The sequence below is a fragment of the Calliopsis andreniformis genome, chromosome 5 (genome assembly GCF_051401765.1).
Source record: "Calliopsis andreniformis isolate RMS-2024a chromosome 5, iyCalAndr_principal, whole genome shotgun sequence".
In the NCBI taxonomy this organism is placed as follows: Eukaryota; Metazoa; Arthropoda; class Insecta; order Hymenoptera; family Andrenidae; genus Calliopsis; species Calliopsis andreniformis.
Window position 1 is genome coordinate 7,827,817 of NC_135066.1, and position 26,089 is coordinate 7,853,905.

General features: G+C 35.0%; 3 protein-coding genes across 4 annotated transcripts; 1 reads left to right on the forward strand and 2 right to left on the reverse strand.

The window, feature by feature from the left end:
* The first annotated feature begins 13 nt into the window (after positions 1 to 13).
* On the forward strand, positions 14 to 2,051 carry LOC143179288 (uncharacterized). The gene is made up of 4 exons (XM_076378443.1): positions 14 to 278; positions 356 to 606; positions 904 to 1,162; positions 1,234 to 2,051. Exons 1-4 carry the CDS (start codon positions 176 to 178, stop codon positions 1,683 to 1,685), a joined length of 1,065 nt encoding a protein of 354 aa, XP_076234558.1. The 5' UTR covers positions 14 to 175; the 3' UTR covers positions 1,686 to 2,051.
* A 297-nt stretch (positions 2,052 to 2,348) lies between these two features.
* Positions 2,349 to 6,069, reverse strand: LOC143178945 (acylamino-acid-releasing enzyme). 2 transcript variants are annotated; one of them, XM_076377892.1, is made up of 14 exons: positions 5,938 to 6,069; positions 5,619 to 5,836; positions 5,374 to 5,537; positions 5,133 to 5,281; positions 4,791 to 5,055; positions 4,538 to 4,686; positions 4,306 to 4,474; positions 3,971 to 4,225; positions 3,752 to 3,889; positions 3,450 to 3,670; positions 3,283 to 3,362; positions 3,171 to 3,218; positions 2,787 to 3,008; positions 2,349 to 2,668 (listed from the first exon to the last, which is right to left on the reverse strand). In XM_076377892.1, the coding sequence occupies exons 1-14, from the start codon at positions 5,950 to 5,952 to the stop codon at positions 2,536 to 2,538; spliced, it is 2,226 nt and encodes a 741-aa protein (XP_076234007.1). In that variant the 5' UTR covers positions 5,953 to 6,069; the 3' UTR covers positions 2,349 to 2,535. The 2 variants fall into 2 exon arrangements, with proteins under 2 accessions (XP_076234007.1, XP_076234008.1); XM_076377893.1 differs by lacking the exon at positions 3,171 to 3,218 and having other exon boundaries at positions 2,352 to 2,668.
* Positions 6,070 to 6,815: 746 nt separating this feature from the next.
* Swip-1 (EF-hand domain-containing protein D2 homolog Swip-1) lies at positions 6,816 to 24,408 on the reverse strand. Its single transcript, XM_076378444.1, has 4 exons — positions 23,994 to 24,408; positions 10,455 to 10,602; positions 8,838 to 8,972; positions 6,816 to 8,234 (listed from the first exon to the last, which is right to left on the reverse strand). Exons 1-4 carry the CDS (start codon positions 24,161 to 24,163, stop codon positions 8,100 to 8,102), a joined length of 588 nt encoding a protein of 195 aa, XP_076234559.1. The 5' UTR covers positions 24,164 to 24,408; the 3' UTR covers positions 6,816 to 8,099.
* Between the last annotated feature and the right edge of the window lie 1,681 nt (positions 24,409 to 26,089).

The following is a 26,089-nucleotide window of genomic DNA, read 5'->3' on the forward strand; positions in this document are numbered from 1 at the left end:
CCAAGACGGTGAATCAAGTATCAGTGATTCCGTGAAATATCTCACGTCTTCCGAACTTTTCTTCTCCTCTCCAAATAAGTCACCGAAAGGAATCAGGGACTTGAACATCAATTGGATATCCACTGATCGACAGTGACAATAATTGTGTTCTTTATGGCTCTTTAACTGCTCTACAATGGCTCGGCAGGATGTCTTACATTTTCTTTGTTTATTATTTCTTGCGAATAATTATGTGAACTACAGCTCCTGCATACACTTTAGTAAATATTACGAAGAACGTAAGTCAATTTAATAGATTGGAATTAGTTTTTTTTCCAAGAATTCTAGTCGATTCATAACCTCTCTCTTTATTTAGATACCTTGGAGACGGAAAGAATTTGTCCATTTAGGTTTAGCAACACAGTACCATTTAGCAAAAAGTCCAAAATTGAGATTACGAATTCAGCAGCAGTAGTCAGAGCTAAGCACATGTTCGATCGTTGGACAGTACTCGACAATGTTCAATGTAAGTTCGTTTTTAGGGCGCCCAAAGGTGACGGATTGTTTGGTGTCATCCAGCAAATGTCTTTTAGACAAAATGGAACACAGTGTTTAGATTATGTGCAAGTAAGTGGATACGTGTTCCATTCAAAAATTTTCTACCAATTTTTTGTGGTTTACTTTAATCCTTGTGTACTGTTCAGATCAATTTGATCTTAAATTGAACTATTTGAAGAATACATTAGACAAAGGAAACTTCATTTGGTACTATTTTGTATATAAAATTCATATACTTGGTACTCTGAAACTATATGGGTTAATTTGATCCAAGTAGTTTCAACGTAGCAATTATTTGAACAGTACACTAGGGTTAATATACTTTTAATGTTCCTGTAACAAACTGCTCAAACATTGATTCATTAGTTTAAAAGGAAAGACAACCATCGGACAGAAAAATTCTGTGGTTCACTTGACCGTACTAGAATAAAGTATTATCCAGTTCCTGAACCTGACAACAGTATGTACTCATCTGATGCAATGTTACCAGCGAGGACTTATGCTGAATATGACCCAGGTGATCTCAGATCTGGAGGAGAATTAGAAACTGAAATATTTATTTCAAAAGAAAGATTACAAGAAGGAGAATTTCTAACTCTTACTATAGTTTATACTCCCTATAAAAGTAAGTTTAATGAATTTAATTTTTCATGGGCATAAAGCTAGATTGCAATTCTAATGTAATATTATATATAGATTGTAGCAATGTGGATACAACAAAATACACCTCGATTGGTTTCAACACTTGTTTACCGAACAAGCTATTCTGTGATGGAGTATATAACTGTGCACCAACTGTTTGTTCAGATGAAGAGAATTGTTCCAATGAAATTACTAGCAGTGGGACGGGTACAAAAGTAACAGTTGGTGCAGTGACCACATTAATTTTGTGCTTCATTATATTTGTCATGTGTTTATGGATATGTAAGAGATCGCAGAAGTTATGTTGGTCCTTGGGTTGTGCTAATCCAAATGTGTGTTCAACAAGACCAGGTCCATTACCGCATGAAGCTGAAGGAACTGCAAATCCATCAGTTCCTTCTGCACCAATGCTAGAAGTTGCAGTTTCCTCATCTGTTGCTGACAAGGATCTGCCACCTAGTTATGACTCATTGTTTCCAGAGCAAAGTAATCCTATTAGAACGTAATTATAAGTTACTTAATGTAACTAATAGATATCGGCAGCATATTATCTAATGTTTTAATTAGATACTGCTGTATACAGTGCAGTCTTCAGACATATGGTGTGAATGAGTGCCTTCCTGTAAAAGCAGGATATATGTATATTTACATAGGTAACTTTTTGAAAAATTTATAAATCATTTTTCTTTTTATATAGTGTCTTATACCAACAACTTTTTATAATATTCTATACAATTACTACTTGTAATATTGAAAATTTTTATACTTTATATTACTGTAAAAGATCTATGCAGTTAATTTTAAAAGATTGTGATACCTTGAAATGATTCATTCATCATTGTTTGTAAACTTCAATACAAATACTCTATTGTAAATTTTACGATAAAATATATATGGAAACAATTTTTGTATGTATAGGCTGATTTACAGAAAATAATTATTTTCTAATAAGGACTACCGAATTACCAACAACAATCTACTTCAGGAAAAAAGTTTTGTTTATAGTTTATAAAAGTTTTCATATTGGTTAAACATAACAGTATTTAATAAATGTAATATTTATAATTTAGTACAAGTGATCAGATTAAAGCATTGTTTAATATTGGTAATTCGTATTACGATAATACATATAGTGAAATATATATTTATTATAAGCTGAGACAATATTATTCCATATACTTAGTAAACTTAAAGTTATATAGTTCTTCATATGTATTATACAATGCTACAAACATGTGTATATTTTGAAAATTTATTTGGTACAAATCTTTATAAACATATACATCTTGATACTGTGTAAATATTAAATTTGTAATAATAAAATGATTTTAAATCTTTATTATACTTATCACATTGTTATTCTTGCACATCCATATTCTCTTTCTTTTCTATCTGCATATGTTCATGTAACCACAAACAAGCATTAATAATATTATCGATTTCAGCTGGTCCTGTGGCTAGAGGATGGTTATCTTCGTACAGAAGCATCCTATATCATTTCAATATTTTCTTTAGTATGTAACTTAAATTAAGCCAATAAAGTATAATAAAAAATATGTGTATGTTCGTTGTTTTTAATTTTTAATTAATTAATAGTTCGTGCTTACTTTGTTTTCACGTTGTTTGCTTTAAGACGTTGATACCACAGTTTGCCTTGACTTGGCGGTACGCGCAGATCGTTTGATCCAATACACAGTAAAGTTGGAGCTTTAACTTTACTAACGTGAATGATTGGTGAGCATTTAAACATTTTCACTACCATCTCAACTTGATCAGCTTCCGATATTGGCGCGCTTTCATCGTAAGGATAGTTCACTTCAGCAGCACACCTGAAAGTAAATTTACAGTGAAGTTAATAATCAAGTCGTATATTCTGTATCACACATCGAATTACAAATATTAATTTAATGAATTTTTTTTTTTCAGTTAATATTTCCGCGTTAGTAATTTTTTTAACTTTTTAGTGTACGTTGTTCTACAATGAAGCTTACACATCGTGATGGTATTTAATTTTCTCTTCCTTATTCAGAGCATTGCGACTGCAATATAATTGAGACAATTCAGAAACTATGAGTAATTGTTAAGAATTCATTAATGCTTTACCAGTCTGGAATATCTGATATGGTAAACATAGTAGCGATGTCGATCACTGGGTTCCTCGCTACGACAGCTTTGTATAAATCCTAGAAAATAAATTTACCATATTTTAATGAATGTTCAAAGTATTATCGCAGTAAGGAATTTGTTTTTTGTTTATATTTTGAACTTACGGGATATTGGCCACTTAGATGAGTTACCAAAAAACCACCATGTGATCCCCCGATGAGTCCTATTTTATCTGGATTCAACCATGGATATTTCCGTAAAACTTCTGTCGTGGCAGTTACACAGTCTTTAACATCAACGTCACCTACTTTTCCCTGTAGGTATTCAACGTTCTTCGAACCCATTCCCGATGAACCCCGGTAATTCACTTGTACTACTGCTAAGCCTTAAATTAAAATCATTGTAAACATTTAAAGACTCGTACAGTTATTTTGACAAATGACAATTAAAGTAATAAATAGTTTACCTGAAAGTACAAACAGAAAGTAGTCGAGTACAAACAAGTTTGCATAATTAACATGAGGTCCACCGTGTGGCACAACTAACAGCGGTACCGATTTTTCGCCCCCATTTTTTGGTCCAAAATAGATGAAATTAAAATGTTCTACAACGATTAAGAAGTTAAAATACTTAACTGAACCTAGACATTAGTAATTTTTTAAATACTAAACTCACAATTACTTACTAATCTCATCGCTGTTATCGTAATCGTATTCGGAAGGCTCATACATTAGGTTTTCAGTACCGGGAATCATCGTAGAAGTTGAAATTTGATTTCTTGTAATGTTACCAGTATTAAATACTTCTGGAGTAAGTTTACCCATTATGAGAACAGAAGGTTCCAGAAGAGACACTTGGGAAAATGCGACAACGTCATTTTTTACATCCAAAACGGTGAGACTAGTTTTATCATTTAGAATTTCAGTTATTGACTTCGTTTCTGTAAATAATTTATTTATCCGTATAAGGAAACTCAACAAAAATTTCATAAGAAAAATAGTAATTTCCCCAATATCTTACTTAAATGAACAATGTAAGAACGAGTATTATTTTGTTGAGGTGTACTCAAAAAGATATACTGTGAGTCATTGCTCCAGCATCGACGTGGCAAACGACCATACAAGCCATAGAACCGTTCAGCATTTTTAATGGGTATACTTGTGTTCACAATATCCACAAGTATTTCAGGCTGTATAATAAAAATTATATAAGTTTAAATGAAATAAATATTGATATTTTTAAATAGAATTACCTCCAACTTTTCAGAGTTAAATTGAAGATGCATAAGTCTGTGAGCATTGTGATGTGCACCACCAGCTTCCCTTTCCAACCAAATTAAAGATTTTCCATCAGGACTAAATCTAGGGCAACGAACAGCACATCCGTCGCGGGAAAGTTTTTCTAAAAACAAATACACGCTTATGTGTCATGTATTCAGATAATTAAACATTGTGATATAGAAGAAAATATAAAATTAAGCAAATAGATGACAGAAAAGTTCTTACTGTATTCTCCATCTTTCAATAAGAATATCCATGAAAGTCTATTAGTACAAGCAATAAGACCTAAATGTCTTGGCTCATGTTTCCATGCTACCCCAAAAATTGCTTGGTTATCGTTCGCCCACAATACTTGACCGGGTGAAAGCTCATCTGATATACCTGTGAGAGCTGAAATCGTGTCTGTTGTCGTATCAAGGACCGCGACAACGGGACGATGTTTACCTACTAACTGTTCTCCCCAATGAGCCTTGTAAATGTATTCGTTACCCTGATACAAATATTTATTTGAATTAGATCTACAATACCTCAGTTTGTTTATGTTAGATATAATACAAAATATTTTACCACTGATGTTTCTTCTTCATCCTTCTTTTCTTTGTCTTTTTTATTGAGAGGTTTCTGTTTGTAAAATGGTTCTGACTTAGGAAGTTTCTTCTCTGCAATATATAATATTTTGGTTTTATCTGGAGACCATTCAAAGGAAGAAAATTCAGCTGTTGAAAGAAAAGAGAAATTTGTAATATATCATTTTCAATTACTACATAAATATCAGAATGTAAATATATTTTGAAATATAGTCAATTACAATCTGTATAAACATCTCCATGTACATCTAAAGCAGCTAAATCATAATTTTTCACCAGTCTCTGTTTATCCCAGATTTCAATGAATTGTTTTGTTGTATTCTCGACTGTTGCTTGTCTCAATATAGCTCTACGTTCCTCATCTTCAGTGGAAGCAGATAAAAGTCTTTGATAAAAAAAAACACTAGTAAAACATATGCTTCATAAATACGAATAATTCTTTATAGAATTTAAAAAGATAACATACTCTGTTGTGATGTCTATAGGAAAACTTTCAGACAAGACTTTCAGGTTTGAATCCAGAATGTGATTCTGAGCAAATTTTTGATTCGTTCTCCTTTCCAGATTTCTCTGTGACCAAGAGCTTACAAGAGATATTCCATTATCATTTGCTTGAAGAATCCTTGTACCATTTAAAGAAGGATTTCTTGCTAATATCTTGTATAAATTGACAATTTTTTCAATCTATGTAGGCAAACACAATTATGATATAAAAATTATTTTTTTAGAATATTAAATACGTTGTTAATATAAAATAGTATTTTATGTTTCAAATTCTTACTTACTTGATTTGAAGTCATCCTGTTTGAGAATGTTTACTGTACCGCTTCTCTTTAGATACTGTTATCAGAATGTACTGAGAATGTTACAAAAAAGATTTCAAAATTTGATAAGAAGCAGTCTGTGATAAAACGTGTAAATAACTAATTAAGTTTATCCACAATATAATATCAACAATACATTGTCAACAAAGATGACTCCAGATATCTAATCACAGTGCTTCCCTAAATGGAGAAGCAAGTATTTAAAGATTGAAATAAGGTTATTGTTTCATTAGCTTATTATTTAATTGTGTTGTTTAACTTTATATTCTTTTTCTAAATTTCATTAAAATATTGATCACTTATGAACAAAAAATGTAAAATTTTTAAAATAATAAATGTTATTACTACTTTATAGAGCACACACATATATGTATACTGACAAGCATTGATACCAATACTAATTGATACTTCAGTTCAATGAAAGCTATTTATTTTTAGTTTTCCTATTGAACATGAGTATACATTTTTATGTCATTAAAGGCTCGTTAATGGGTGAGATCTTCTTATTGTTAAATAACAATTGTTTTGTTTTAAATTTCAAATTTTCCGATTGGCAACAATGACTGAGCGTCATATTTCAAATATTTAATTCGGGTGATGAAGAATTTCATAAAAAAAGAGGACCTAGATATATTGTATGGAAAATCCGAGTATACAAAGAAGTACACAAACCATATAACATGTAAAGATATATAAAATATCAAAAATTAAGTAGATTTTACAGGTCGAGGGCGAAACAAAATTTTAATTCGGTTTTATTTCTCTGTGTTCACAAAAATAGAAATTTGCATAAACATCTGTAATCCAATAATGACTTCTCACGGAATTAAACCACTATCTGAACAAAAAAAAGTTTATTTACAATCTATCATTTTACAAGCGTATCTAAGTTACATCTATAACTCCTCGTACCATGTATGTACAATTTGCAACAGTGACACATGGCCCTAACAGTTTTATCATGAAGCATGTCTATGAAAATAGTTATAAAAATAATTCTAAATCACTTCATACTACAATCGAAAATTTTTTTTTTAAAAGTAATATAAAATGAAATATACATGTACAGGTTGTTGTATGACTATTAAAACCTTTTTCAATATCTTTTCTTAATAAAAAATATATAACTTTTTTTCTATTCCTTCAACTGTTACATTATAATAATAATTGTTTGAAAAAAAACGTATGATATAGTCTAAAATGTTAGTCACGCGAATATCTTCTAAATTAACATGTATTCTCTAAAATATTTTATTTACTTTCAAAAACTTTCATTCAGTATATCAGTAGGTTTCAATCTTCAAAAGTAATACATTTACTAAAGAAGAAAAGTGTTCGTCAAAGCTTCTCAACCTTAAATATGTTGCAAAATGTTTCCTTATTGGCAAATATACGAAACTCAAGTTTGAATTAATATATAAATTAATATACATACATACATATAACATGTTTACTTATACGAATATCAGTCGTGTTCGTTAAACTCATTTATCATTTATTACAAATGTCCAAAATCTAGTATCTAACGTCTACGCAAAGTTAAAAAAAAATCTTCATGGAACATGTCAGTCATTTCTTTTGTTATTCCAAATGTATAACACATGCTATGTAAAAAGGTAATTCATTACAAATAATTATATTAATTAAAATATCTTCCACGTATCAAACTAATATTTCTGTCAATGTAATGGATTCAACGAATAGATTTTAAAGCACAAGTGTTCGTAAACATTTTTAAAAAACGCGCTTAAAAATAATCTCAGGAATTCTTAATAATAAAACAAACACAACTATGACTGCTATTAGTGACAGTAATTACAATCTCTACACATGTATAATAATGGATCCCCACGGTCCAAAACTAACGAAGTCGCAAGATACAAAGTTTGTCACGCTAAAACTTCATTATGTCGTTTTAAAAATTGAAAAACAATCGATAGAGTAAACTCTGTACCAAAATCAACGCTTCGACTACGCATACGCGCGATTAAATTTAATCTACGAAACATTCAGATCGACCAATCGCATATAAAACGAATCGAATCAAATCGAAGGCAATCGTTTGTAATTCCACTGAGGTACAACGAAGAAGGCTCGGCACTTTCGATTCGTGGGTTTCCCTTTCAATTGCCAAACAGAGCAGCTTTCTGCCTGAATTGCGCTCTCCTCGCTGCTTTTTCCTCCTCTTCCCGCTTTCGTTCCTCCTGCTCCATGCGAATCTCGTCCTCGAATTTGCTCGCCTTCCGCAGCTGCTCGATCTGCGGAAAAACCGATTAATGCACAGGGAACTGCTGGTTAATTAGCGCAGACACGCTTTCGCGAATCATGAATTTGCGCATGCTTTCGAACAGTCCATTCACGGTTTCCCTCGTTTGCAGTAATTTAAGATGCTCTGGAATCGCGTGGGCCATCGGTGACCCACAGAAGATTTTTCATGTTAATTAATTTTTCTAGTTCATCGTGTCTGGAGAATGTAGAGGATTTCCCCTTCAATCAATATTTATTATTATCAAATGTTGCCCTACTGTTATTAACTTGATCGTAATAATTGTTGAACAATAGGTCATCGCTGACCCAGGGAGGACCTTCAAGGTGATTAAGCTTGTACTATGAATATTTCGCTAATGTTGATGGAGAGCCAGTGATTATGGAAGAGAATGTAATATAAGATAAACTATTTGATGTAGTGAAGTTAAAGGAATGAAATACTTGCATTTGAATATATACCATTACAAGAATATAGTGTATTCATTTCTGTGTTAGAAGAAAAAAAAAGAGGAAAAGTTACAAATAACGAGCAACAAATTTTCTACGATAGAAGTGATTCTGTTTTGTATGAACGAATATATGTGTGTGTATACCTTAGCTTCGAAGAAGTTTTTAGCCCCCGTGACTCCCACCTCGTCAACGTCGACCTCTGTGAGACGAGCTAGCTGGCCCAGCCCAGAATCCTGTTCTAATTCACCGGCACGCGCCTTGCGATAGATCAGTAGGAACTGTAACAAGTCAGAAACCATGCAAGCGAACAGATAACATCAAGCTATCTAAAAGTCTTATGCTACTGTTTTCATCGAGCCTTGTAAGCGTGTCGACCGTCTTTTCACTTCCTCTTGGAGACAATGAAATCATGATAAAACGCAGAGCATTCGATATAATTGGTCATAATTAAATTTATGTAGACCATATGAGAACTCATATCGTACATGTACTTCAAAAGTGACAATTTAAGAAACGTAATTTCTTAATTACAGCTATAAATCAGTTTGGTGAATGCACCCTTATTCATTATAAAAAGTGTACTAGAAGATTAGACTGTGCAAGATAAAAGGAATACCCTGTACAATAAAGATATGATTGTTAACGAAGGGTTAAACAAATTGGGTAACTTATCCATAAATAAATGACGACATTTACTACATTCATCGATCTACGTGTTACGTATTCAACGACAAAGTGATTCTGTCATTTCAGTCTTTTATCGACGATAGAACAATTTCCTTGTCTTGAGTGATAATTGTCAATGGAACGATGACTAAAGAGCAAGGTAAGCAATGGTCAGCGAGGGTTCAGCGATGCGATGAATCACGGTGATCTACGAAACAGGCGTGCATGCAGATCGAACGCTTTGTTCGCGCCTGCGAAAAGACACGTAGGAATGCGCCAGCGTTCTTGCATTTGCATCGGGTCCGAGGACTTTCCTTCGGTGACCGCGCGTGTCTTCGCATCCGCGATTTATCCTTCCTTCGAGCGTTGCGTCTCCAGCGAAAGTTCCCCTATTGGCGCCACGCAAGCCTTTCGCACGCTCCGATTTTTCAGCGATATTACAAAACCTCCAGTCGATCAGAAGCCTCTAACAGTTGCTGCCTCGCACGGTTCAGTTGTATGAGAGAGAATCGAAAACGCAAGCCATTGATACTTCTTAAACATCTACAATAATTTAATTATCCTCATTTCGTCCTTTTCATAAGTATCACCTATATTTGGAGTTTCTCTTCCAGGATTAATTTTGAACGCGCACTTCACGGCGCACTCGACTGAAATAGATCACGACTGACCCCCACTGTACACGTCGCGGGCGCACGCGAAGCATAAGCAATGAGAATCGTCAAGAAACACAGAGATCTTACGCTAAACCCTCCATGGGGGCGAACTATTTTTGTGAAGGACATTCTGGCACGTGTCTCGGGCGTCTCGATCACGAAGACAGAGTTCTGCGTAGAAAGCGAAACGAAAAGGGGATCGAGGATATTCGTTTTCAGGAAAATTGCGGTGACGTGACGACAAGAGCAGCGAGTAGGTGATTTCCGCTAAAACGGATTGGTTACGCGAACAACACTATTTCCTGCTTTTTGTTTCACGGGGAGGAAGCGCTGGAACACGGTCGATGATCGTGTGGCTTTGCCAAGTGTTTTTCTTCCGCCCTTCACCCCCCCTTCCCCAGCGAATATGAACAGTAATCATTGCGGGAAATCGCTAACCTCGCGGAAGGAAATACGTCCATCGCCATCCTCATCCACTTCCTGTATCATTGCCTTCAGGCCCAGGTGGGTCTGCGGTGCCCCCAACACTTCCATCATTCGTTTCAGCTCGGATAAGTCGAGGTAACCATCGTGACCATCGTCGAACCTGCAAATGACACAACTTCTTAGCTGGATTTTCTTGTTTTAATTTCATTGAGATTTATACAGAGCGATTCATAAATGTATGTTGACACTTCAAAGAGTAAATCTACACGTTAAATGAAATAAAAAAGCGCCATATGAATATACATTAAACATTATTTTTTTTATTTATTCTATTATGTAGATTCACCCTCTGAAGTAAGTATTTGCGTACATATATGAATCATCCTGTACATTTTTCAATCATTTTAGATTAGAATTATTAATACAATTTATTAAAATGTATAAGGACAACTTAAGGCTGGTTTTCTTAGAAAACCTTGATAAATATGTAATTAGCTAGTATTGATTCATAAACTTTTAGAGGCACGAGGGTTTTTTCAGAGAAACCTATCATTTTGCATCATTTAAAAATGCTTTTATCTTAATTATCGTAGAGACCTCGTATCACGAGTATCTAAATATCTTATTTAGCCTCAAAATACATAAGATTATGACCTACATGGACACAGGTAAAAAGTTAATAGCTTTCACTATTTATTTATATATACGTACAAGTAGAAAAAAGTTGAGCTTTAATTTCTTCTCACTGCTTCTTAAGTTTCTTTTTGAACACGCTTAGGAATCTCATTAAAATCTAAGCAAGTTTTCTCGCCAATCTAACACGCGAGATAGGACAAAATGGGGTAAATCGAATTGAGAGAATTGCAAGACTGGATCTCACCGAGTGATCCGCTTCGCTGAATCGACAGCTATAGTCGCAACACCCTGGAAAGTTCGCAAGTCAACCATCGGAATCGTTTACACGGAAAGTCGATTTCACGTGCTTCCGGCTTACGAAGAACCGCGGCAACTCGCATCGTTGACAGTCTCCCGACACTTTCGAAATCACCGTTCTGCCACCGATCCTTCTCACGTTTCCCCTTTCGATATAATTACATCGCACGCTAATTAGAGTAACGAGTTACGTGATTAAAAGCAAGGCAAACGTTTTCGTTTGCATTTCATCCAGAGGGGAGATTCAAAAAAAAAGAGAGAAAAGAGAAGAAACAGGGAAGAGAGGAATGCAAAGAAACGTTCACTCGGGTAATTCGCGACGTTTAAAGGGTTACACGACTTTGGAGTTCTAAAAGCTGAGGCTAACTTTACGATTTTTTTACGATAAAAATATCCACTGCAATGAAATTTCTTTTTCGTAATTTAAGTATTCGCACTTTTGACATTGCATAGGTAAAATATTATTGCAAAATCTCTTTTTAGTTAAGATGTAAGTATCGCTTAAAGTGATCAATCTAAGAAGCGATCAGCTGACGGACAGAATTTCTTGATTACGACTTATCTGAAATAGCAGAGAGCTGTAAAAATGGAAACAAAAAGGTTTCTATTTTTGTAATCCCTAAAGTCTAAACTTTCTCTTATTTTTTCTCATAACTATAATACAGCAGCTCAACTTCGAACTGTGCTATTCTAGTTACTTAAAAATACATTATTTGATAATCCGTATTATTCTTATCGTTTATCATGTCCGACATATTTATGTCGTCAAGAGACAAACACATTATGATTCAACAATTCAAAGTTCTCCACATTCTTATTTCTCTTGTTTAACTTTCGAACTAAATTTTCCACGCTACGTGTTCAAATTGAGATACATACTATTCTATATCATAAAGTTCCCGTAATTTCGGAGAACAAAACACAAAAATTATTCAACCGTGATACTGCGAGATCTCGAAGGCTCTGACGTACTCTATCGATAACGAGTTTATCAGATAAAGCTGCATGCGCTTCGTTAAGCAAACACATCTCTTTTTACGAACGTGGGTCGTAATTGGATTGTCGAGTGGATACAATCTATTCGAGACTTGAATAGTTCGGAAGCTTGCTGAGCCGGCTTTCCTAATTATTATCATTAACCAGTCTCCCTTGTGGAAAAAGTGCGTACGATAATCATGCGTACCTTGATTGTTACATAATCATCGTTGCATACATATCTCGTTAAATGTACGAGTTCACGATAACGTGCAATTTCCTAAGTACATGTTGTACTTTACGCTTTTGAAGCATTCACTTTTTGACGAGACATCCTCGATAATTGAGTGTAATTATCTTTTAATTACCAGTGCGTTGGATACGAAGGGAAAATGGCTCTGAATAATGTGACTGATAATACTGGGATAAGTCGACCTTGTGTTTTCTGAGGAAATTTTCAGAGTTTGGTTACATATGCTGAATTCTAGAGTACTATCAGAGCAATTAAAGTGACCAGTAAGCGATTGTTCCTTATACACATTTTATTCTATACAAACGTTTTTTCAGTTGAATAAAATTAAACTAAATATCTGTAAAATAAATATGCATTCTGTGGATGATTTATTGACGATTTATATAGAATATATGCAGACCATTTTCTCTGAGTTATAGTTTCTTTAAAATCGTAACTCTACACAAAGCTTTTATTCAGTATTAGAAGTCATATTTAACAGAAAAGTACCCCTATGTTTCGTTTCACCCTACTCCACATATTGCAATCTTTATACATCCATAAAACCTTTCTATGTGCTAGTTTGTGGATAAGCACTGACACAATATTACGCAGTAGTTTTTTTGTATACCATGTATTATGTAAATGAGCACGATGTCCTTATCCTGACAAGAACCTGGAGAAGTGTGCCTTTGATTGGGGTAGAGAGCAAGAATCATCCGAAGGTCGAGGTTACGCGTTCATAAGCACGGTCAAGCGGCACTGATCGATAAGACCAGGGGAGAGACCAGTACGTAGTAGTACATGTGTTTCTCTGTCTCTCTCTTCTACGTAGTACGCGATAGGGGACATCTATCAGCGATTTCACAGCTAATTTGAATAGTCAATCGGCAAGCATACGCTATCTTGCTGGCGTGTTTGTTTCGCTGAGAAAAATGACGACAGTGTTTTTCTGATCAGTGAAACATATTATACTTGTAGGTTGTAAGCGTAAACATTTTGATGTGAAATATGTGTAACATTTTGCTTTTATGTAAAAATATCTTTTTTCAGCAATTGCAGTAGTCCAGATAATATTTCTGATTGTGAGTATTTTTGAGTACACTAAGAAGTGTTTTCCTACATTTCAACAAGTACTCGTATCTATAAAGATGTCTGAATTGAAATATTTAGAAAAATATTTCTAATTATCTTGAATATTTCTCTATGTTTAATGTAGTACCTTTGAGCATCTGAAAAAATTATTTGGATAGGCAAAGGAGTATTGCTAAGTATGTACCTTTAATAATTTATTTGATACATACTCCAGGAGGTATTTCTGAACACGCGAAAGAGATCACAAGGGAGTGCTTATTGCAACAGAATACTAGAATACTCCGAGGGGCATTTCAACGATTTTACGGTATCTAAGCAATTATTTTTAAGACGTATTTTTTGAAAGCATTATTTTTATTTTTTCTCCACTTCTAACAAGATAAATTCGAGTTGCCAATATATTAATTAATCTGAGACAAGTGCATTTTTTACTCTACAACTTGATCGTTGATAAGAAGTACGAGATTATAAAGAATGAAGATATGTGTACATTAAATTGTCACATATAACATTAGTTTTTATATTTAATAAAACCATCGTTATAATCTTTACTCGGCCTTAATATTTAATTTTCTTCATTTTTTAGGAATTTTTGTAATTTGTAATTAAAATCGAAAGAAATGTACCTCCTTTAGGTAAGCGTCTATTCCTTGTAATCTATAATATCGTTCTTATGTAAAGAAAATCATTATAATACGTTACTTGAAAGACTTCAATCAGATTTCCTAAGATGGTGTCTGATTTGATGCGATTTTGCTTTAAAAACAAAATAATTTTCGTAAAAACATTTACTTATAAAGATACTCAACAAGCCCACACACATTAACGATAAATAAAAACTGGACAAAATTCATGTATTAGAAGTGAGTCTAACTTTCTACCAGAATTCTGAATGTAGAGTACTACCTACATTCTGAGAACGACAGTTCTATCGATACATTTGACCTTTAACGTACACTTGACCTTTCCACCTCTACTTCTGGCACGTCATTCGTTCCGATTTCGTTGGGAGAAAACAAAAATGGCAAACCAATCTATCACGCGCTTTCAGCATTTACAAGAAACAGTGAGCTTTGGTTTGCATGTAGATGCTGTAGTTTGCTTACAAAGTTAGAGAGTCAGAGTTGCTCCTAGAAAGTTAGTCTTACACGAATATAAATTTTAAACAGAAAATTTGTTTCTACAGAAATTCTGTGGTCTAAAAAGCCCTCGATTAATTATATCCTATAATGCAGAGCCATGAATTATTAATCTCAACACTTGTTTGCTACTTCTGCCAATAACAGTACCCTACATGTAACATCCACTTTTTATCAATTCTTTGTTATTATTTAAATTAAAACTTGTTAAGCTGAATACAGACGCTAATAAACCTTTTTTCAACCTTCTATAGCCAATAGTCTATAAAATATCCATAATAAAAATTGTTTTTTTCTGCTCACTTTCCTGAACATTCAAACATTTGAGAATTTATTTATTAAAAATTTTGTACAACTATAATCGTTATTATTTCCTGATATATTAACTATGTGTCTCAAAATTGTGGACTATATAATTCAGCTCTTCCATTTATTGGCATATTGGTAATTACTATGCTCGCTGTGACCCATAATGTAACTGTTTAACATGAACACGAGCTTCTAAACCAGGCCAGGTTGTGCCACCACAGGGGAGCCAGTTATTGTTATCTCGAAATCAATTCTCGCGTTATTGCTCGGGTTGCTCCATGCGATTCGCTCGCCAGTCGTTTTCCAAGACTAGCTAGAGGGAATCGGGTCAAGGTAACTGCTGCTACTTCGCTGATACGTTCTTCCCGCCCCTTCTTTTCAAGATCGATGCAGAGGAGATTCTCCGTTTGTATTCAGGAGAAAGACGTCATCGCCGCTGCAGGTCGATTACTCGCGAGCAGCATTGGTACTCGATTTTTGGCACCCTTTGTGCTCCCTTCCATCGACAGCTTCTCGGTCAACGTGATCGCCAGGTTGCGCAATCTGTTCTCGTTACAAACTCCTCGTCAATTTTATTCCTGGAAAGCTCTTATCTTCGACGAGGCATAAGATAGAAAATTCAATTACCGACAACTGTCGATTGCTATCATTCGAAGCTTATTTATTAAAAAATAGCGAATACAGGAGATCCCCGTATAACACAATAAAAAATAGCGGCCAAGATTCACAGACTGCAATGATATGAGAGTGTTTATCGCGCCTGTGGTATAAACACTCCCGCATTATTGTTCCTGTGATATAAACACTCCCGTGGTATTGCTTTCCATGAGTCATGGACGCAATTTTTGTCGTCACGTTATACGACGATCTATTGCAAGCCTTGTGAATTTAAATATAAAAAATGTAGCGTACAGTTAAAATTCTAACTTATGCGATACAAGTAGCAGCATTCAATTTTTTGTTTCATTAATTTTTATAAAACTATACAAAATTTGAAGTCGATTAAAAGAGTAAGAAGTAACAACCATGACTTTTTTACCAGCGGAAGGGAAAACAAAGTGCCCAAAAAAAGTTGTACACGTCTCTCAGAATTTCACATTTTAGCTAATAGAACCAACTAAAAGTCCAAACCGAATCACCTCTACTCGTAGTTGTATCGCGAAGTGACACTTGATTGCGGTTTCGTAACTGTAATTAGTTCTACTTTAAAGGACTCCCTCTTATAATATGGATAGGGGTTAATGCGTGTGGATTGTTAATGTAAAGACTGCCTACTAATCCACTTTCGAAGGTTTTCAGTTTTCGGCTTGCATTTCCGTGTCAATGTTACTACTTAGTTGCTGTTTTGAACGAGACTAAAAGTAAAAGTTATCTGTGAATTTATAACCTATTTTCCTATTTTGAGTTTCCGTCTTACTTTTGTGCATATTTAATTTCAAAAATTAAAGGAAGTCTCCAACGAATTTATAACGAGAAAACATTGTAATGAAGTTGCATTCACACGTTCCACAAGCGAAACAATTAAAAAGATCAGAAAAATGTGAACGAACATGAGAGAGGCTGTTGAAATTACGACGCAGAGAGAAATGCCACGGGGCGTGACTGCTGAATAGAAAAAAAGTCGACGAAACGGTTTCATTGTGCACGATCTTTAATACACCAGCTTTGTGCATCAACGATGCACTCCAATTTCGCTGAATTGCGAGACACCTCGAAATCCCATCGAAGCGTGGGATAATAAGCTGTTCAATGAACTCTATATGTACTAGTCTTTCAATCAAAGACCACCACACTTATCTCAGTACACATGAGTTTTCAATGTGTTTGATACAATGTTGCTGTCTACAAGACATATTCTCGCGATTTACTATGCATCGATGACTTCTTTTTATTTCGTCAAAAGTGAAGTTAAAAGATATGAAATAATATAAGTACAGAATGGTAGAATTGATATTGGTAACTGTAATTACGTTACAATAAAAAATTAATTTTTTAAGAGTATTTTTAATTTTTAGATTACCTTCATAATTACTTATACGCCAAAACAATTTCATCGAACACTGTTTCGAGCGCAAGAACCGCGAGTCGAACCGATATGAAATATCTTTCACGACACGTAGACGAGCGTTATCGAATAAATCCCAACAGCGCTTATGTATTCGGAACGCGTGATTCTTGCGAATGGTTTTGAAGTAACGGTCTCCTGGTCGTTATGCGACAACTTTGCCAAACTTGGAGCCGCGTTCCGAAGAATCTATTTCTTTCAAGAACGCTGGATTGTACAATATGCGGATCTATTAAGTGCAATCTAAACGTTGCTCTCTTTCATTAATGTTTATTTGTATTTCCGAATCGAGAGCAGTCGTCCATTGAGCTCAGCCAGTATAATTCAATGATGCGTTCCATTTGAACATTTATTGTGCAAATTAAATGCAAATGTAGCCGCGAGCAACGTGTGACGAATCACTTCATGAATCACGTGTCAGTGAATCAAAATGTTACGCATACTAGACGCGTAGTTAGTCACGAAACGAATTCGCACCACACGCTGTACAACTGCTTCCAGGGTATGTCGCACGATATGTACTTCGGTAAAGGGTCTGTTACTATTTGGAGTAACATCTTAAATCTTATTCAAATTTGAATATTTATAGTCTTTAATTATGTTCAAACGTATTTCAAAGGGTTTCCCAAATTTTTTAAATTATGGATTTTATAGCTGTTTGAAGTGGAGAGCTAACTTTTTTCAAAATTCTATACTTCCTGAACTAATAAACGCATGAGAATCAGCTCATGCGAGCTTATAGCGAAGACCTTAAAGTACTAAATAAAAATGATTATATTTTTAATAATATATTATTCCCATGGTATGATCCTATACGATGTTCAGCATATGAAATTTGGATACTGCTCACTTATGGTTAGCTCCCCCATAAAAATTCATGCTGTCCCCCATGCACGAAGGGCCCGTGTCCACGTTGCGTTGTGGGCACAGCGAGTATGTTACATGACGTGTTCCACAAGTTTTCGACGATGTCATTCGGGAGTAATGCCTCGTCGTATCTTATGCATACAAAGTTTTTATCACTGCTACATGTGTGTACTTCGAAGACTATAAATGTTTTGTGGACACTGGACGTTGAACAAAGTCTTCAAAGTGTTTTGTAATTCTCTTGCAAAAGAAATGCAATTTTTCAGGCAGAAGTCTGAAAAGGCAAGTCCCACCGTGGAAGACCCTTTTAAGAAATTCATACTGACATGTATAAATGCCCTCATTACATGAATTAATTGCCACGCTATTACAGGTGAGAAATGACGTATTACCAACACACTGTTCGTCAGTTGACACAGAAGGGAATATAACATCAATCTAAAGGCGGAAGCGATCCATTGTTACGTATTGTTGTATTAGTGTTCTATATTATTTAATCACACTAATAAACGGCACTATGGGCCACATACAATCATGCGGTGGATAATGTTTCACACGTAGGAAGCGTTTATCGCGATACGTAAGTAGCGCCAGAATAGATCGCGATTTTCTCCCTGCCGAACTGTCGTGAAAGGAGGAAAAGATAACGCTGTGAAAGGAATTAAAACGGACTGCCTCTTGCAACCCTGGAAGACTGAAACTAATTTCGCTCGAACTGCCCTGAGGTGAATAAACGCATGTCGCTACTGTTCCTAGGCGCCTAGGCGCGATAAAAGTAAAAGGTTGTTTCGAACAGAGAATTTCGTGGCACAGTTTCTAAACTCTGCGCCACCAGATCTGATTACAGTTATCCACTGTAGTAAAATATATCCATGGACAAACATTCTATGCAATCATCGTACCTTCGCTTTCGATAAATCATCTGACATTTTAATGGCTCCTTCAGGCTGATTAAGCTTCCTACGAATTATGTACTCTTAAATGCTGTGAAAATATGTTCTTAATGGCCAGATTAATGTTTTGCCTGCTGGGTACGATTCGAAAACTTTTCTAACGAGTGCCGTAAATAAACTTTCATAATAGTTTCTAATGTGTTCAAGGTACAAGAGAGATTCAGTTCGTTTTACACCAAATGGAATTTCTTGAGTACATCATACTAACAGCTTCACCCACATTTCTACTTTTTTGCTAATCTATTAGGTCAATCGAAGAAGCTTATTAGGCTTTTTAACAGAAAGTTCATTTACATATTATTGATTTCTTTATCATCCTTCATCTATCAAGCAGCCAGTTCTGTTACTTTATTAATAATATTAAAATGTAAGTATTACTTATGTATTTATACAGTTAATATTTCATTAATGAAGTACACGGTTAATATTTTAACTTTATTGAAAAGTAAAATTACTACTTCGGTCCTACTGTAGTACAGTCCTAAAAATTTGGGAAAGTACAGCGAGGTAAGGTTGGATAAAACAGGAAGTGGCCAGTAGATAACCACAACCTACGTTGCTGCATCCACAACCAAGTGACAAACTATACGGTTACTATCAAATGTCAGCGAACCTACATATCAAACCGCAGAACAAAGGGGATTCGTATCTATTCGCACGGTTGTGATAAATGTTCAATTGGTTATCAGGGCAATGGTCTCTCACTGATTCTGACAGTACAACATACCTATCACTGTGTACCTGAAACATAAGAACCAGTACTGATCAGAAAATTAAAAACTACACTGTAACAAACAAGTGGAACACTGAACATTCTCATCAAAAACTATTCTTCATACGTAACTGTGAAATATTCTCTAGCAAAAATTTGTAATACATATCATGCCTTGTTTTTACATGAAACTCCGTGTTCATATTAATAGCCACTTTGTACAGACTCCCTGTTCATATTAGTGTCCAAATACTGAGCGTTAGTAGGTAAGAGTTAAATGAATTTCCCAATTGCTGACCAATAGAGATATTTGCAAATTATAGTATAGTCCACAGCATCTGCTTTCTAATTTTGTTTCAAAGAATAATCCTATTTAAGGAGGACCGTTGATAACGAACAGACGTGGTTTAATTATTTATGTGATCGTCGACGAGATAGTCGATAAATCTCATAGGACGAAAGTTTCACCGAGCGCATGCATACGTATCGCGTACGATAGATGATACCTCAGCCGGAAAGATAAGTTGCTAAGTACCGTCCGAGGAGTTGTCCTTGTCGTTAGAGAAACTTTAGTTACCCACTTTTCCTTGCTTCTCAGCATTTCACGTACTCTATATGGATATGGATATCATTACATTATATTGAATGAATACTGTTGGAAAGAAATGAAATCGATATACACGTGCTGCCTTCTGATGATACAGTTTCATTCATGTGTTAAGGGGAACGACAGTATACAGCCCTGATTAAAAGTATAATAATATATGTTAGCTTGATCACAATAAATATCTGGGAAAAGTAAATAAACTAAACAACGCGGGACTACAAAACAAGAAGGCATGATGAAAACAAACTCATTACTATGCGTTTCACTACACGCGGCCATTCTAATCGTATGCTTTGTCTAGAAGTGGAATTCCAGGCGGCAGAGTGAAGGTGACACAAGCACAGCTCAGCTTACTATCACTTACGTTGCGATTTAATCTCATATTTATTACCATTCCCATAAGAAACTGCTCATAAACATTCTAACGTCTAAATAACAGACTAATCTGCCGATAATATAACACAACATTATGGAAGACGATGCCAAAAGCAATCGAATAAGAATTGAACTTTCAAGTAAATTAATTGAACTTACAATTACTAGAATAAGATAAGGTGAATAAGATAAGATCGCTTGTAAGTCATAGTTCAAACACAATGAAAACTTCGTTTGATGATTATAGCGTTACTTCTTCTACACTTGACCTTTTTAGCTGCTCAGAAACACGATCCTCAATTGTCTAACAGCGTAAAAGGAAACTTCAAAACCAGTTCGCAAGAAAAACATGTTTTTCACATTATAGAACTATATCAGTTACGGTTACAACTGCCTCCCAAGGTGTTTATGCGCGAGTGATTTCTGATTCTCAAATTTTCAAATTCTCAAAATCTGAAAATTCCAAAATTTTAAATATTTACAGATTTTACCATTCAAAATTTTGAATATTCAAATCCTTCAATTTTTCAATTAATTTGATTTTCAAATATTTCAAAATTTAAATCTTTTCGAAATTTCAAATATTCAAATTTTCAAATAAAAATTATCCGTTATTCATTGGCTTCAAAACCAACAGATAATAAATTTATCCCCGAGAGGAGCACATAAATTTCGATCGAATAAAATCATTATTAACGAATAAATCATCAACATTCATTCGAAATAAAATCTGGCCAACCCTAGGGTCCCCTTATCTCGCGAGCCTCTGCAACTTCAACATCTTGACCGAAAATAGCATTCACTTCGTGGGCAGAGTGAAGATTTCGTAGTTGTTTCGCGGCTTTTGAGTGCTCGGACGTGCGCACCCTACTTGTGCGCCTTCTTGTCAAACCTGCTGCCCGGTTGACTCCGAAACGCCTGCAAGAAGAAGAACAAGAGAGACGGAGGACAGACTCGAGGTCGTCTGCCCTCACCCGCAGTGCTCGCGGCTGGCTCCGAGTCTTATCCCTGATGCTACGAAATAACTATATACGTCACGAATTCTACTGTCTGCCGTTTCGTAATGATGAGCGTCGCGTGACTTTTCCATTTTCCTTCTCCATCTCCCTCTAGCGTTTTTGTCCAAAAAGGACTTGCAAGAAGTTGTCCTGAACGAGATACGAATGCTAAATCTTGGTTTCGTATTCAGCTCAGTTTCCTCCAGAGTTTAATTCCGATGACGAATCGTGTACTTTTATTCGGAAATATTTAACTGCTCGGTTATCACAGAAGGCTTTGATATCTGCACGTGAAATTACGATTGGTTTCAAAAATATTTAGCCATGATTGTTATTAATCCTTTGAAGGGGTGTGGTACTTACATATTGCACATGTACTTCGAAAGTGACAACTCAGAAAAGTATATCTTTTAGGGAATGGAAAAAACTATTTACGAGTTTAGGAGAAAATTTCATTTCAGAATGAAATTCTTTCATTCGTGTTCAGCAATTGTATACTTCTGTGACGAACTGTATTCGCGACGAGTTAGGCGATCCTATTTCTGGAATTGGAATTCGAGTAATAAAGCAAATAATAAGATATTTAAACTTTTCAAAATGTCAAATTGGAAATTTAAATAATTGCAAATTCAACGATTTGAATACCTGAAACGCGGAATGCCTGAAAATTTGAATAACAAAATAGTTATATAACTATTGAAAGGTGGATCAACTGAAAGTTGAGTAATTGAAGATGACTGAATAAATAAAGCTAAAAGGTTGAATAAATCTAATATTTTAAACTTGGAATACTTGAAAATAGAAATATTCGAATTACTGAAATTTGAAAATTCAAATATTTGAATTATTGAAATTTGAAAATTCAAATATTTGAATTATTGAATTTGAAAATTCAAATATATAAAGATTTTATTGCTTGCAAATGTATAATCACAAATTGGAATGGAACTTGTATCTATAATAAAGAACATTCGTAATGTCCTCTATATGAAGTAAAGTTTGGTGCCTTAAATTACCCAAGATGAAAAAAACAGAATTTTTAGCCACTGAGGGATCGATTCAGTAAAGTTTCTTTCTATATGTATGTACACATACATGTACAAAGAATTTGGTACACAGGTATATACAGATATACATGTACCAAATTCTGTTTCCGTCGTCTTACCAAACATGCAGAATTCTGTTTCCGTTTACGACCCTATCAATTCTACAACTTCGAATTTTCTCTAGTTAGCTATTAATAAAGTAGTTCCAGGTTTATAGTAGGAAACTAAGAAAAGATTCCCAAGAAGCAACGACTGGTGTAATGGTACACTATGTTCCACATGATTCGTCATGCGATTTAATTTCGCGTATTCTCCGGTACACAGAAAAACAGTCTGACCAGAGGAATACGATCCAGCCGTGGGGAGTTAAGTAAACTCGAGCGTGAACGTAAACAAGCAGGAAAACCGCGGCAGACTCGACACTCTCGACAGAAGCTGTGATTCACTCTCGATTTCCTCGTGCCTTTCGTCAACAGACGGTCGAAGCCTCAGTCCAACTAACAGATTAAAAAGTATTGATCTGAATATTCAAACCATGAAAGTTTAAACAGACAGACTGTCTAGAAGCATATTAATTGTTTTCGACTCCCAATCAGCAATTGAGTCTAGCCATTAAGTACAGAATGTTACGATCAAGATTAGTGTTTAAATAAAACACATAAAACATGAAAGAAAAAGTCTGCATACTGCAATATCTGCTGGATCAACTCAATAAATCATCATAAACGTGAGAATAAGAAAGTTCCCCAGATTATTGTTTCTTCCAACTGTCAGAATAATCTTATATGAAAAACATCTGAATAAAAATGAAGGCGTGCAAAAATGTATCGATCTTTCGTAGAAAGATTTCACTACTGATTTAACCCTACGTATAATAAAATACGAATATTCATTTTTACGAATAAACGATGGAAAATTTGTATTGTCCTAATAATGATCAACTAAGTATAAAATATTTTATTTCGAAATTCCTGCTTCGAGAAGCAGCCCAGGATCTAATCTCACAGGAACCTGGAGATCGAACAATAATATTCGTCCTTCCTGGGCACAAAGGCTCACCTACGGTAACCGACCCCCCAAAACGTAAAGAAATAGACCCAAGGAACCAGGTCTAGAACCATTCATTGCGCTCATAGCGGACGACAACATTTCTACGGGCATCTCTATCCCTGATCCGCTCGTGGAATCGCAGGAGCAGACAAGAGGGAGGCAGAAAAAGAAAAAAAAAGACCGAAAGGCCCTCACCTGTTGAAGGTTTGCTCGTACTGCTTGATCTCGCGACGAGACAGCTCGTGAAATTCCGTGTAAACGTTCACGAATTTGTACTGCTTTTTCACCTCTTTACCCTCTTCGAGCTCCTCGTTGATCCTTTGTCGCCTGCTAAGCAAATTACTGAGCTCTGCGTCCGCTGGCATTTCGCGATCGTTTCGTGTGGTTTATCCCGACGATTTTTTTTTTCTTTTCTTTTTCTTGACCTCTGCTATCCCACCAAACGTAATTTAGAATTCGTGAGTCGACAGAGAGAGTGCTCGATTTGAACGATTTCAATGTAGAGATGGTATGTTAAAAAAAGATACCGATATACAATTCGAGGGCTATAATGTTAACTGTCAAACGTTGGGACAGGAAGGACAAGGTACGACCTCAACACCGCGGCGGCCTAAAGTAGACTGATCGTGTGGCGCGCAGTTCGGTTACTATAGATACCTTTTGAGGCCAGTGCCGTGTCACGCGATATCAAATGGGGGACGCACACCCTCGCATTCGCACATGTATTTCAAAAATGATTTAAGTGAAAGAAAGCCATAAACGTTTTTAAAGAATGTTATAAAACTATTTATAAACTTAGACAAAATTGTATACTAGTATAGACATGATATTTTAGTATAAGGATGGTAATATTATGTGATATTATAATTGTAATAATATGAGGCAGTTCATATGGTAAGATTGGACTGTATTCAGTGCTTGTTATGTCAATTGTGAGCCAATAATGATTTAGCAAGTCCAAAGAACGAAATATTTCTGATTATCGTTAAAGTAGATAAATTTAAAATAGATTATATTTATTCTTTGCATGCCATTAAAAGTTTTTATTAACACATTAACGCAGTTTCATATATACTGTATACGATTCAATTGAATTCTATCGGCGTTTCCTCCCGATAAGATCGGCAGATATCGATTCGATACATCGACGATTCATCTTCTTAGAATCTAATTTTATAACCTCGTACATAGCACGTATAGGATGAATCATCGCAAAAATCACAGAAATTGTCGTTTATCTGTCTGCGATATCAGGAACGTGTTTAACAGGTACGAACCCTTTTCCATGTAAATAAAGGGTATTTGTATTTCCCCAATAGTATTTCTTTTATCTAAATATGAAACGTGTAAAAAGAGATCAATCACATTCGCGTATAATAAAGAAAAGATACCTAATACAGATACAGCTCGTGTTTTTTGTTAGGAACCCTGACCACTCGTAATGTCTCGTAAAGTATGTAATGTATGAAATTTATCACTCATGAACTGAATTAGTATTTAATCGTTTGTAGAAAAGCTCACTGAAATTGCAATGTCATATGATTAATAATTAACGAAGGGGAAATATTTTAGTGAATCTTACTAGTGTAAGAATTTATTAGATAATGGCAATTTCATATCACATATTAAACAAGTACAAGTCCAAATTTTAGGATATTTGATTCCAATATATAGTTCTATACATTTTACATGCATATAGTTTTGAGATAATTTGAAAATGGCTGATCTTAGACTTGTACTGTTTCTCAACTCACTGATTCAATGGGGTTAGAGCATCCCTGCACAGTCTTCATAATTCGACATTACCATACGAGAACCACTCTACAGTGTTTGTTTATAAGTCATATTTCAAAGACGCTTAATATCTGTTGCTGCTACTATATAACGATATTTAGTGCGGTTAATATCGACAGTCACAACGTCCCTTCGCCCACCATAGATCGTCACAGGACTTTAAAAAGGTACGTACTAGTGACAAGCAAGTATTAGTGACATTTCGAAAGTATGAGGGAGGGTCTCGCACGTGCTCGAGATAAAACGGAAGTAGACGCGCGAAGCTCGTGGGTGTCATCGAAATCGATATCACCTGTGAGGAAGTACGAGCATTGAACACAAAGCCCTTTGAATCGGCGATATGATATCGGAGCTTCCGGGATGGCGTCGATGAATGAATCGATCGATTAAGCAATTTGCAATGGGTATATACATATCCACGTATATTGTATTTTTTTGTTACACTCAGCGTGAAGAAAAAATTATAATATAATACAGCGAAACCACTGTTATACTAT

Excerpts from the sequence above, each read along its gene's own strand:
- Swip-1 (XM_076378444.1), bottom strand. The coding sequence starts at position 24,163 with ATGCCAGCGGACGCAGAGCTCAGTAATTTGCTTAGCAGGCGACAAAGG. Across the intron at positions 8,973-10,454 it reads GACGTATTTCCTTCCGCGAG|TTCCTACTGATCTATCGCAA; the intron begins GTTAGCGATTTC and ends GACTTGTTACAG. Across the intron at positions 8,235-8,837 it reads AAAACTTCTTCGAAGCTAAG|ATCGAGCAGCTGCGGAAGGC; the intron begins GTATACACACAC and ends GTTTTTCCGCAG.
- LOC143178945 (XM_076377892.1), bottom strand. Across the intron at positions 5,538-5,618 it reads CCTATAGACATCACAACAGA|ACTTTTATCTGCTTCCACTG; the intron begins GTATGTTATCTT and ends TTTTTATCAAAG. Across the intron at positions 3,219-3,282 it reads ATATCAGATATTCCAGACTG|TCGCAATGCTCTGAATAAGG; the intron begins GTAAAGCATTAA and ends ATTATATTGCAG.
- LOC143179288 (XM_076378443.1), top strand. The coding sequence starts at position 176 with ATGGCTCGGCAGGATGTCTTACATTTTCTTTGTTTATTATTTCTTGCG. Across the intron at positions 279-355 it reads TAGTAAATATTACGAAGAAC|ATACCTTGGAGACGGAAAGA; the intron begins GTAAGTCAATTT and ends CTCTTTATTTAG. Across the intron at positions 1,163-1,233 it reads AGTTTATACTCCCTATAAAA|ATTGTAGCAATGTGGATACA; the intron begins GTAAGTTTAATG and ends TATTATATATAG.